The sequence below is a fragment of the Lonchura striata genome, chromosome 7 (genome assembly GCF_046129695.1).
Source record: "Lonchura striata isolate bLonStr1 chromosome 7, bLonStr1.mat, whole genome shotgun sequence".
Lineage (NCBI taxonomy): Eukaryota > Metazoa > Chordata > Aves > Passeriformes > Estrildidae > Lonchura > Lonchura striata.
The window spans coordinates 23,779,422-23,792,500 of record NC_134609.1 but is presented as its reverse complement, the minus strand read 5'-3'; the positions used below and the strand labels follow the sequence as shown (position 1 = coordinate 23,792,500).

The 13,079-nt window shown below is 35.2% G+C and overlaps 1 protein-coding gene across 4 annotated transcripts in view; it reads right to left on the bottom strand.

Annotated features, from left to right (window-relative positions):
- Window positions 1-13,079, bottom strand: part of VTI1A (vesicle transport through interaction with t-SNAREs 1A) — a 266,586-nt gene that overhangs the window by 206,435 nt on the left and 47,072 nt on the right. For 2 of the 4 annotated variants that reach the window (XM_021525990.3, XM_021525993.3), the window contains exons 4-5: window positions 9,699-9,776; window positions 3,358-3,378 (exon numbers count right to left, since the gene is read on the bottom strand). In XM_021525990.3, the coding sequence (XP_021381665.1) occupies window positions 3,358-3,378; window positions 9,699-9,776 (99 nt within the window). The remainder of the gene's footprint in view (window positions 1-3,357; window positions 3,379-9,698; window positions 9,777-13,079) is intronic. The other 2 variants (XM_021525992.3, XM_077784693.1) reach the window with 1 other exon arrangement.

The window sequence follows — 13,079 nt, the reverse complement described above, 5'->3', positions numbered from 1 at the left end:
AATAATTAATAGACTTGTCTAATACACAGTGGATAGGTTAAGAGAAAATTGCAAAAAAGACTTTTGCATTCATGGGGGGCAGGCCACCAAGAAAAAAATAATCAGCGCAAGCACTTAATAAAATTTAAAACCACAAGCTACAATGCTTTAATTGAAATCATGACAGCAGCTAGAGTGGTGCATGTTCTTAGTACTCATGGTCAATCTAGATAATTAGTGTTAATTTTGCTTAATTATTTTTAAAAAGGCATATTTTTATAACATCTGCTAGCTCCTCTTCATCGCCCATTAGAAATAAGAAAAAGTATGGTGCCTTTCTCCAAACAGTACCCCTCCAAATGATATTGAACTAGTGTTTTACAAAGTATTTTAAACTTTGTAAAAACCCTCAGAAACCTAAGACTCACATAGATGTCTCTCAAGAAAGAAAAGTAGAAGGGAAAGAGGGTGGGAGGTGTGGGTCATAAAAAGGAGGAGTTTAGAGGGTAAGAATCCTAAAAAGTTAGAGAGGAGATACTTAAAAAACCACCAAAGGCTGGGAGTGAGCACAAGGAGTGAACACTGATCACAGAACAGATGTACAGGGCTGTATACTGGAAATGAAAGCACCATCCCAATGTTAAGGGAAAGAGGGGGAAACAATCAGATTTCACATCACAAGCTGAGAGAACTACCCAACAGAAAAAAATTAGTGTTTGACTGTATGTTTTTCTATACCATTTAAGCCACATTTAAAGAAAATAATTACCATCCCAGTTCAGTCTTACTACAAGAAATTAGAACACTAAAGCCCTGTGAACTTGGTGCTAACACTAACTCAGAGCCATTTCTTAACTTGATTTCAGAGCCATTCCACCCAAGGCATTCTATAATGAAACCTAATTTTATTATAAAGGGTGGTGTCATTTACATTGTTTGGATTTGGAGGCACCCTGTCCTTTGGACATGAAATCAATGCCCTATAGCAGCAGCTGACGCTTCCAACTGCTTCCCACCCCTCCCCAAATTCCTTCTCCCACAGTACCCCCTGCACTCTGAGGAGGGTAGCAAGGTGATTCTCTTGCAGCTTCAGAAACAGCTTCTATCTGGAGTTATATAAGGAAGTTTTGCAAAGTGGCACACTATCAGCAGAGATTTAGTCATTCCATGTGGGCTGGATTCAAACTGAGATCTCAGGAGCTCAAAAGACAGAGCGACACAGCCTCCATGGAAGCCTGTGTACGGCAAGGGTGCCAGAATAGAGCCTTGTAATGAGAGGACGCGCAGGTTTTATTAACAAACAGTATGGCAAACCACAATGTCTTTTAAGATCACTTCATACCTCCTTAGGAGAACTATAATTGGGGATGCCTTGATGTTTCACTCTGTGACGAGTTAAGAATTATGCCTGAGTCACTGTACTAGCCTTCATTTAAACTTTAATGTGCATTTTGCATTGGGTATAAAAACACCGTTGCATTTACAACCTATCCAACACAGAGTGGGTACTTACATGCAGAGAACAGAATGCCAACAATTGGGTTTTAAATTATTTTTCTCTCTACCAGCACAATTTTGTTCAAGACAAAGTAATAAATTCCTTTATTTAGTTTATTTTCTGCTGCTTTCACCATATGCAGAGAGAAAAAAAAAAATCTAACTTATGAGGCTAGCAAAGAAAAGCAAAAAAAGAAATAATTACCAGAAGCAATGTCAATTTTTTTTTTAGGTGGCAAACACAGAGGATTTATAAAATCCAAAAGGTATAGCTGAATTCAGTATAGCTCCCAAGTTGCAGCCCCTTTGCAATAACACCCTGAATTTTCTTACTTGTCTTCATAGCTATTTCAAAAAGAAAAGCAGATGATAAGCAGCAGCTTTGTTCTTTATGTATAATTAAATTTTCAGAGCAAATTTAAAAATTAGGAGTCTTTATAAAACTATAATCTTATGTTTGCAAAGAAAAATTATCCTACTGCACTCTTTGCAAAAGCACAGGAGCAGACATGCAGGTGCTGTTAAAGGGATGAGAAAATGAACCTTGGTCTTCTGAAAAACCTCAGAAATCAGGCTATACAGACCCTTGCAACAATACTGTCATCTGTTTAAATACTGGGACTGTTGGGGAGGGGAGCTCAGCAGTGGTGGGAAGGCTTTAATGTGGTTACATGTTTATTTAATTTAATTTTTTTTTGTTAACTCTTTTACTCTATAGCTTTTACATATTAATATCAGCTCTATGAGAAGAGGGGGAAAATTTAGGGAACTAATGAAGAATCTTTGTATCACAAATACCTACCTGTTTTTAAGAATTCTCTGTAATTGTCCTTAATCTGGTTACTTTACAATTCTTTGTCATCACCATTTCTAAAACTCACAAATCCTTTCCTGCAGAGTTCAGTATATATTACTGATACATTACTGGGCATACATGTTCCACAAAGAAGATACCAGACAAATAAGTGATGTTAAAATACTTGTGCTTCTAAATATATTTATTCAAACACTTCACTGGTCCAAGCTTTCCACATAAAATCCTCCAGAAATCTGACCTATAAACAAACTTGACTTTAAGTTAGCCCTTCTTTTCAGTGGCTACTAGGAAATAAGAAAATAGCAGTTCAAATACCTGCTTTGCTACAACAGTAAGCAAAAGCAGACATTAATTTCAGAAAATATACTGAAGCATTTGAGGAACTGACCATTAAAATAGGCTTCTTTCTAAATATTTATGAGTCATTTTATAACTGGAAGAAAGGTGTTCTGGAATACTGATCTCTAGTGTTACACCTACAGATCTACAGCACTCACAAATAAATAATAAATATTGATATGTGTGTAGGTCTCTCTACCTCTACTGTATTTTCAGTGAATATACAATATCCAGTATAATACATAAGCTATTTAAATACCTCACACCAAACTCCAAACACTGTGAAATACCATGTAATCTTAAAAATGTTTCAGCAGAGGTTTATACCAAAGCAATGCTTTCACTTTCAATGTCAGTGTATAAATGTACTTTCCCTATCAAAGATTTTGTGATGCAAACATGATTATTACTATACCTGATTTGATCATGGTATTCTTGGAGAGATCAAATAATAGAGTTTTTTTCCACCCTTCTTTTTCTAGTGCCTTTTAAAAAAATTCCACTATCAAAGAATGTTAATTTCTAAGGATTGATCTAGAGATTCCTATGTAAGTACACAATTATTAGGGAAAAAGAGGCACAACAGTGAATATTTTAAAGCAATGTAATCAATATTTTTGCTTTGTGTAGATTTCCCTGCAACAATGAACAAAAAGATCTACTTCAGATTTAGAAACTCAGCTTTAAAGGGAAAGCTAGACAACAAAAAGCAAGAAAGTACTCACCTCTTCACGTAATTTTATCAACTGCAACATGAACGCACAAAAAAGATAAAAAGGAAAGAAATGGCAGGAAAGAAAGATCAGTTGTGTGACAGGATACAGAATTAACATTGACAATTTATCTGTTTACATGTTTAGCATTTAAAAATCACAGACAAACACATTAAAAGAACCTAAACATAGACTACATGCAGAGTTTTTTGAACGAATAAAGATCACTTTCTCACACTGTCACATTAAACAAAGAGAATAGTGTGAAATTCTCTTTTAAACCACATCTAAGACACCATCATGAAATAAAGGGGAATGACTTCATAGAAGTCTATATTATAAAGAAAAAAACAAGTTTACTATTCCTCTCTTCGAAGATTGTACAGCTGAAGTGGTTTTGTATATACAAGTTTTCAGAATGTTTTCTGTATATTTTAGTTGTGACAAGAGATTTCTTATTTTACTAGCAGATTCTAACTTATTAATAGATGATTGCATCTTTATAGCATGTATTTCAGTATTTCAATTTTTATATATCTGAATTCTACGGTAACAGTATTATTTAATTTTATTATTGAACTTCATACTGAGGGGTTTTACCAGGTAAAAAAAAAATGAAGCAGCTTAGTTAAATGGCTCAGAACTATGGTTTATTGAATAACATATTTAAAAATAGACAAAGGAATAGGGAACAACAGGAAACATATCTCTGTCAGAAAAGACCCATTCCAGGTTCTTGATCCAGAACACTATACAGTGTGTGTATATATATGCACATAGAGCGTGTGTGTATGCTTATATAGTATAAAATTTTATACTTATTTATTTATGCTTGTAAATCAACACAATCTAACACTAATATTGCTCTGGCAGCTTTGCTATAAAACTAAATAAAACTCCAGACTGATTATCAAGCTATGTTGTAATATACTCGCTCCTTAGAGAGATAGATAAATTATTTGTACTGGAACAAAATGTATAATTACTCACAACAAATATCTGCACGAGAATGCCCTATATAAAAAAAATTACAGTTCTCTCACCGATTCCAGTTCGAAATTACAACAGCTACACAATTATCTCAGTTTATGCTGATACTTCACCTACAGTTTCATAACATTAATTTTCAACACATGTGTAAGCTGAGAATGTTTACTACTAATAAAGTCTCACCAGCAGGAAGGAAACAAAAGAACCTCCATTATTCTCTATTGTCTCATATGGCTCGTCTAAAACTGAAGGTTTGCCTCACCCCGTTACCAGAAGGGACAGGAGCTCTAATGAGATCTAATTAGGGGGGCTCCTACACCACCCCGAATTGAACCGGGCCAGCTCTTCTGCACCAAGCTCAAGGAACTTTGCTACAATTTGGAATAAAAAAAACCTCACTGCTAGCCAAACCAGTGCTTAAATTCAAGTGCTGGGCCTATCATAAATTGGTCTCTTTCTCCAGCTCTTCCCCCCGCCCTTTTTCCCCCAAAAAGGCAAACATTAAGGCTCTTTAGAAAGAGACGATTTGGGAGTTGATCACATAGCTATCTTTTCTTTCTGAGGCCACCATTCTTCAGTTGACTATGATACTTAAAGGGCCAAAGTTTAAAACTACTCTCCCGCAATAGAGCCCGTCCGGGCATGCCACCCTGCTATAATCAATGAGAGTTTTAAAATGCTGCACATTTGCTTTTTCAATAGGTCCCAAACAAAAATGTTCTATCTTGTTTGTGCTGCATGGCTGAATTTAAGCTTGGCATGGGATTTGCAGTTAAGCTAAGTAATGGGAGAGGGTTGGGGTCTTTTTTAACATTGGCTGAAAGATATTCATTCAAATTAACAAAAGATGTATTTTTCCTGCATTTAACAATGCCCTTGATGAAAATGTGTTACCTTTACATTTCTATTTTGAAACATTATTTTTCCTATGCTCACTCCTGAACTGTAAACAGCGTTAAGACGTGCACAGCCACCATTTTAGGTTATGATAATCAGCATATTTTTGAAACAAAGATTATGTTTTTCTTTTTTTTTTTTTTTTTTTTTGCAAAACAGAATTCGATACAAGAGGTAATCTGTTCCTTTGTAGGCTAAAAAAAAAAGAAAAAAAATCTGGTTTACGCTGGTTTGAACCAGTGGAATCTCTTGTGGCTAAGCCTTCTGCTGTGACTAAAATCAAAACTGCACCACAGAGAGTGAGATGGGATGTGAGTGTGGTGTGTGCACGCAGGCGTGTGGCCACGAGGCTCATCACGTGACACAAAACTACCGAATTTTTTTTAAAAAGCTGATAACGCCACCGCCGTCTCTGTCCGCATATAGATAACGAATAAATGCTGAACTCTATTAAACGCCCTTTACACATTATCGTGGGTCGAACACACAATTTTCTGAACTTATGATGACAGTCTATTTATTTTGCTATAAACCCTCGGCATGTAACGAACAGATTTGTGTCTGGTAATGATCTGCTCTGCCAGGGCTATATGAAATGATACCGACCTTCTTTAGATCTTGGCGAATTAAATTGACCAACTTCACCCCCTGGTCTGTAGCTGAAGTTTGACACACTTTATGCACAGCAAGCCCAAATCTAATATTATCACAACTTTGTAGTCAGAAATTAAGTAGACACAAAATATTTGTTCACCATGAATCACGTATGGAATGTATGGGTATATGGATATGCAGTTTAACCCAATGTGAATTTATTTAAACTTACTAATGAACATAGCTGCAAAAGAGAAAAGAACACTGTTACACCTCAAAATAGTTGATAATACTGAACCTCACAATTTCAGTTGAGAGAGATTTCTGATTTAACCCAAAATATACTTCCTTGAAAACATGCAACTTGCTACATAAAACAGTTCTATTATTATTAAAGTGAACCTACAACTTTAGGCAGTGTATCACTTCACCAAAAAACTCAAAAGTTTCAAGGGATTTGCTAAATGTTGGTGGCCAGGATGACAAACAAGACTTGAAAGCAACAGCCTGTTTAAGACCACTCTTGGAAAATAAATAACAACCCAAAGCACACAGTAGATTTTTGGGATTGAGTTTGTAATGTGGTTGTTTTTTGTTTTTTTTTTTGATGCAAGAAGTGACATTTCTTGATTTTCAACCTATGAGCGCCTCATCTGACTACATTCATATGACTCAAATTAAGAAAAAGTTAAAGTATGTTAAGCAATGACTTTACTGAATTCTAGGATCATTAAGAGCACTATATCATTCACTACCTGTCTCATGACAACAAGCTGCACTTATTTCAAAAGAAACTTTCAATAGCAGAATTATATAATTCTTACAAATTCTTACAGGAAATCTCAATATGCTCTATCTGGTAAAAGCAATTAAATCTTGTTAAAAACATTAGAAGGGAATTCTATTCCAAGTTATTCTAAGTGCCATCTGGATACAATGGTAGTACTGCTACTTTTGGGAGACATGTTGGGAAAATGACGAAGACAAAAGACAAATCGCCATTACCTATTCTTCAATCTGTTCTTTGTACTTCAATTTTTCTTCCGGAGAGAACAATTGGAAACTTATACCTATCATCCTACTCATTACAGCTTATAACTTGGCTGTGGTTTGCTGTAATTGTACCTTTGAAACACAACTAAAAAAAGAAAAGGTGAATGAGGAAAAGATCCTAATAATTTAGTTTTCCAACAGTGATCTGTTTTATTTCCAGCCTTTTAGTATGGTCATACTAGCCAGCAAGCATTAAGTTCCTTTTGTCTTCTCTCTCCACCAAAAACATCATGCAAATGTTTATCACAATGACAAACATAACAACTCATATCTCTTATCTCCTCTGGGTAACAACCCTGACTACGCAGGTATTCAATATTTCTATTGGCAGATTTTACCAATCTTTGTGGTTTGGGACAGGAACAATTCTGAGCTGCAAGTTTTATCAATACCTCCTCTGTCAGAAAAGGAATCCTTTCTCTCCCTTTTCACAGCTGGTGACTGAATTGGGGAAAAACAAACCCACCATTTTTCAGTTAAACTAATTTAACCTAATCCAAACTGATTGAGAAGTAAAAATCCTACAGTATTAGTCAGGATCAGTCCATGTACCAATACTTACTTCCATCAGACAAAACAAAAGCAAGCATTTGAAACCTCTTCGAATATCTTACATGGCTTTAAATCACACTGAGCATCCTTTCATCATTTACTCCAAGTTTTCTACTGCTATAATAATGTATAGGAGCGAAAGCATATTAAACCTGGGGTTACTGAGTTAAAAACAACAATATTTCATGTTCAGTGTCTAGTTCTTGATTTTGAAAGCTGCACATTTGAATAAGCTCAATACCAGTTGAAGTCTTTGCACTAACTGCTTGCACCCATATCTACATATATATATGTAAGTGCAGGTAAATAAAGATATTAAATAAGAAAAGAGAATGCGATATTGATTATTGGAACAACACAATACATAATGTATTTTAAAAATTCTGGCATTCACATTTTTAAAAGAAATTAGGTGACTCCTTTATGGTGCTATTTCATTATATTTTTCAAGAAAGTTTAAAAGGTACAGAGGTAATAATTTCAAGTTGGGCTACAGAAAAGGGTTTTGATTACCTAAAAAACTATACAAGAGTCCTTCAGCAGACAAGTTTTTCTTCCATTTAAATAGTGGTCAATTCGAAGAAAAAGCCCAAATTTGACAAATGGTTGAAGGTATCATTTAGCTCCTTGAGATGAGAACATGTCTCTTTCACCAAGTTTGGAAAAAAGATCAGTCACAGCAAGTGCTCACATGAACCAGTTATTTAAACATTCTTTAAAAAGTGAAAATAAAATATTTTATCTCATCCCTACACATAAGATATTCTGTTATAAGTAAAACTTCTTATCACAATTGCCCTTTTATGTCTGAATTCACACATTTTTTTTCTTGAAATGTAAAAGTAGCAGCACCTTAAGAGAAATAAAATGAGAACCTTAACGGTTTCACAGGACTTCATTTACAATCATGACATAGAGACTGTGGAACTCTTCCCCCCAAAATAATCTTCTCCATAAATACATTATTTAGGTATAAAATCCCCTCTTTATTTTACTCAGATTTTGGAATCTCCACTTTCTATCACATATAAATATGAAGATTAACATCCCTTAAATTTAAGTCTTTACATAGATATCAGAGCTGCTATTTTCCAGTCTTATATCTTCAGATAATGTATCTAATTTCATTCATATACGAGTTAAAGTCTATTAGAGAGTTTAAAACTTATTCAGTGTGTTTAAAATACTCTATAAGATTGGGGTTATGGGGTCTGTGTTTTGAAAGTCCTTGTACAAGGTAAGTCTCTTTCTTTTCCTGTCCTTAGTGGAGCTGAGCCAATACTGACTGTGGAAGATACAAAAAAATTTCAGAACATTGTTCTGATCTATTTCCTTATTAAATAACAAATTTATCAAGTAAACATTTAAACCCTTTTTTCTTTCATTAGCAAAATAATTTGGATTCTATCTGGCTAGAAGAGAAAATATGACCACTAGGAAAACTTTCAGCTAACTTCTAACTCCAAAAATAGAAGACTTGGATAACAAATTTTAGAATGAAAAGAAATATTCCCCTTTCAGACAGAGTGTTGAACAATTTTCATCCCAAAAACAAATATTAACAGGTGGGTCAAAGACTCCTGAAGAAAGTATTGCCTTCACAATTTTCAGTAGTCTATCAGGATCCTCACACTGTAGTACACAGAACAACAATACGGGTACAAGATTTTTAAAAAGCCTCAGGATTATCAAGCTTTCATTCATTAAAAGAGGTGGATAGCACTCTGCATCCTAGTACAACTTGCATTATGAAAGCACGCTCTTATTAGTACAACTTGTGTTTTTGGTACAAGGAGAGAAAATCTGGTTAAAGGAGGAATCACACAAGGAAGCTGAGTGGGATACTGCCTAATTCTGAGAGTGCACTTTCATTTGTTTTGCCTGCCAGTGTTGATTTAATTATACTGCATTATTATCAAAGCTGCATTATGTACTTTTTTATTCCTTTTACATGTGTTTGAGGTGAAGACCTTAGCTTTGTCGGCAAACAGCGTGTTTCAAGTTATTTCTTAAGTACTAAATAATAAAGAAAAGAGAATAAAAGATTTTTTTTGAGATAGCAGACAGTGATCACAAGTTAAAGGGTTAAATGTAAGATCTCCAAGAAACATTTTGAAGTTGATTAAGACCCCAGCTTTGCATTAAACAGTATCACTTCCACATGAGTTGTTGCTAATGCTGTTAAGGAGCAGCTTGAGAAGCCCAGTGTGCCAGTGACCTCCTTCACCCTCCAGCCACCCACTAGGGCTTCTTGATTAGCATCCTACCTGGTTCTCTGAGGAATTCCCGTCATCCCCCAGGAGTTCATTCCGCACCTCATCACTGTAGGCGATTCGTGACCTTTTCTGTAAAACAAAAAGAAAAAAGGGTTAGGAAGTAAAGCTCCGAAGCCATTGGTATCAAGGCTGATCATCTTAAACCTCGAGAGCCCCCTAATGGATACCTATTTGATTTAAAAAAAAAAAAAATCTGCAAGTGAAAGTTATTACAAAGTTCTTCAACTGCTGTACCTTAACAAATCTGCATGGCAAAACTATAGTATTTCTAAGACAGTCACACCCTCAATATTGCAGCAATGAAAGCAGCTTCTGTGAAGCTCGAGATATGTAACATGGGAGGCAATATACACTAATAGCAGAAGCATTGAAAAAATGCCAGTGCAAGAACCAAACATTTTTCTGAAGAACACTTGCTAGCAGGTCAAAGAACGCAATGTAACAGTGATGGCAGCAATGCCACTAGACAGGAAAGGAAGACTGAGCTTTTCCCATATTAAAAAAAAAAAACCAACAAAAAACAAAAACCAAACCTGAACAACACACACATTATCTGATTCAATTTAAAGATGTAGAAAATTAACAAGCATTTTCTATGCTGCTAAGGCTGCTGGGAAAGGATCAGAAATTAAAGGGCAAAAGAAAGGAGAGAAAAACACAACAAGGAAACACTGATTTTCAGCAGTTCATGGAAACACCACAAAACTGAGACAGTCATCCATGGGATAGTTATGACAGACAGGATATTAGGTAAATTCACAGCTTATGAACACCAGATTTGCTCTTGAACTGGTAATTATGTTGATTCTAAACTAGATCAAGTGCCAAACACTCGAAAGCAAATATGTGATGATTAGCAAGGTAGCACGTGATTCAATGGAGCAATAGGAAAGTCCACAATGAGAACATCAGCCCAGATTTCAATTTCTCTGTTAGCCAAATAACAGGCTATTACTCAGTTAATAGTCCCACACTCATCCCTCCTTATTAAAGGAGGGATTGAATTTTGAACATATTGTCTCATTTTTTTTCTTTTTGAGAGTAGTTATGGTAATTTTTACACCTCGTCAGAGGAAGAAACCCAAGAGTAACAAAAACTAAGCTGTGGGCCCTTACTTTATTAATGGGGCCTTCCCTTACACCCTACCATAGCAACTACCAGTAGGAACTCAGAAAAAAATAAATCCCTCTTCAAACCTTCCCTGCTTGGGCCATCATGGCAAAACGTGTGTTTGGGACTGAGGCACCAGAAAAAACTGCTAGAAATTATACTGAGCACAGGGAAATTCATCATCTTAGTAATAAGGAGGCTTGGAAGTGGGTCACCCTTTGTGCAAGGAACCTAGCAGTGAAGTAAGCCTTGTACAGGTCACCTCAGAGCAAAACATTTTAGCTGTTTATGCTGTGTAGCTCCCCTTTATTACCAACATGATTGCTGCAATGTTTACACATTTGTGATTCACTTGCCATCAGATCCTAAAGCTACAGATGTAAGTAGGAAGGACAAAGCCTTGGACCACGGACCCACAGCAAGAGGTGAATTGTGCCAAATCTTTTGGAGATCTCAGCTGTCACAGTTTCATGCTAACCAAGCTAAAGTAGTCTACAGCATTAAAGGAAATGAGAACCTTTAAACAGGCTGTGGTATCAGAGCTGCCTGTTTAAATTATTCATTTCATCACTATGGGGGACTAAAACACTCCACAGTATGCAAGAATATCATATGGAGATAGGTTTTGTTTTTCTCTTTTCTCACCAAAAAGCCAACAAATTGGCATAGATTGCTCAATTACATTATTTTCGTATTTTCATTTGATACACATCAAACAAGGAAGGAAATTACAAATATATACCAATAAATATCTAATCTTCTTTCTGATTAAAATTCAATCTTGAGACCTCATTTGAGGTCTAGTAGTTCAACTGTACAGTTTCTCCCAATTTCACAAAATGACTCAGCCCCATTGATCCTGTTAGTGTTGAATGTATTTATCATTATTAGACTGAGATGAGGAGCATGATGCTTCATGAGCTTGTTCTCTAGTGAACAAGCTTCCTAATAATATGTAGGGACTGAAATGGTCCTTGATTACACATCATTTATTTGAAAGATATAACTGGACAATACTATCATTCTTAAGAGCCTGCATGGGAGAAAGGAAAAAGAATACACTTCATGGGAAAGAAATAAATGTTAATAGCAATACAATTTTTAGAGGCCCCTTATAATCCTTTATTATTATTGCCAGTGAACTTAATAAATATATTTGTATAGTTCTTTTATTGTAATAAATCAGTCATGATCTGAAATCAAAAATTTTATTAAAAGAAATAATGCTTTGACTACAATTAGGTAGAACTTTTTGCCATAATCAATAAATAATTTGATACTACTTTTGATCACAGTCTCACTACCAAATGAATCAATAATATAAAAGGAAAGGTCTTTGAAGTAAAGTGTTCATTTATTCTTTCAGGATTTGTCCAAAATATCAATATCTTGAAATTCTATTCTTATTTTTAATAAAGTATTATTGGCTAACATTTTAAAATGTGGCCATCAAGCTCAAGACAAATTCAGCTTGTCTGAATGATTAAGTTTTTTTTTTATTATTTTTTAGTTCATAAACCATCAGCTGTTTATAAATATATACTTTAGCCAAATGCAAGAATGATAGTTTGAGCTGGAAATGTCACACACTCTGCTACATTTTGAAGGAACCCAATTCATAATGCATTTTATAAATAGTTAATGACTTCTATACATAAGCTAACCAGGAAAATCAAGAAATTGTCAACATTTTTAGTCTTAGTTGTCAGTTACCACTGTCTACTGGTACTTTATATGTATGTTTCTAGAAAAGACAGAAGCTTTACAGAGTTTGTAATCCAAGGCATTTCTGGGCAGCTCAATATAGGTTTAAGAGGTTCTGTGTGCAGTTTTTTGTCTGCAAAGCTCTGTCACATATAGAAGTTTTCCTTGTATTTTATATTTTCTTGTATATACCTAGCAAAAAGTCTAAGCACACAAGTGGTTTTGCTCAGTGAATGTGTTTGCAACTGAGCATAGCATGTGCCCAAACACAGACACAAAAGGGTTAAGCTACTTTCTACAAGAACTTCAGCACTCTGAAAGTTTCAGGGGCTGTTTTAAATGTACTGCAGTACCCAGACCTTCTGACAAGGAAGAATTTCTGATTCCAGGCAGATCTCTCTTGGTTTATGAACAGGATTTTTTGCATACTGATTGGGTGATTTCCTTAAAGCCCTGTTCAAACAGATACACTTGCTCAGTTCTGTCTGGCAATTTGGCTTTAAACAATCTGTCTACTTGACCCAAGCCTTAACATTTCCCAATAGAACTGAATGTGT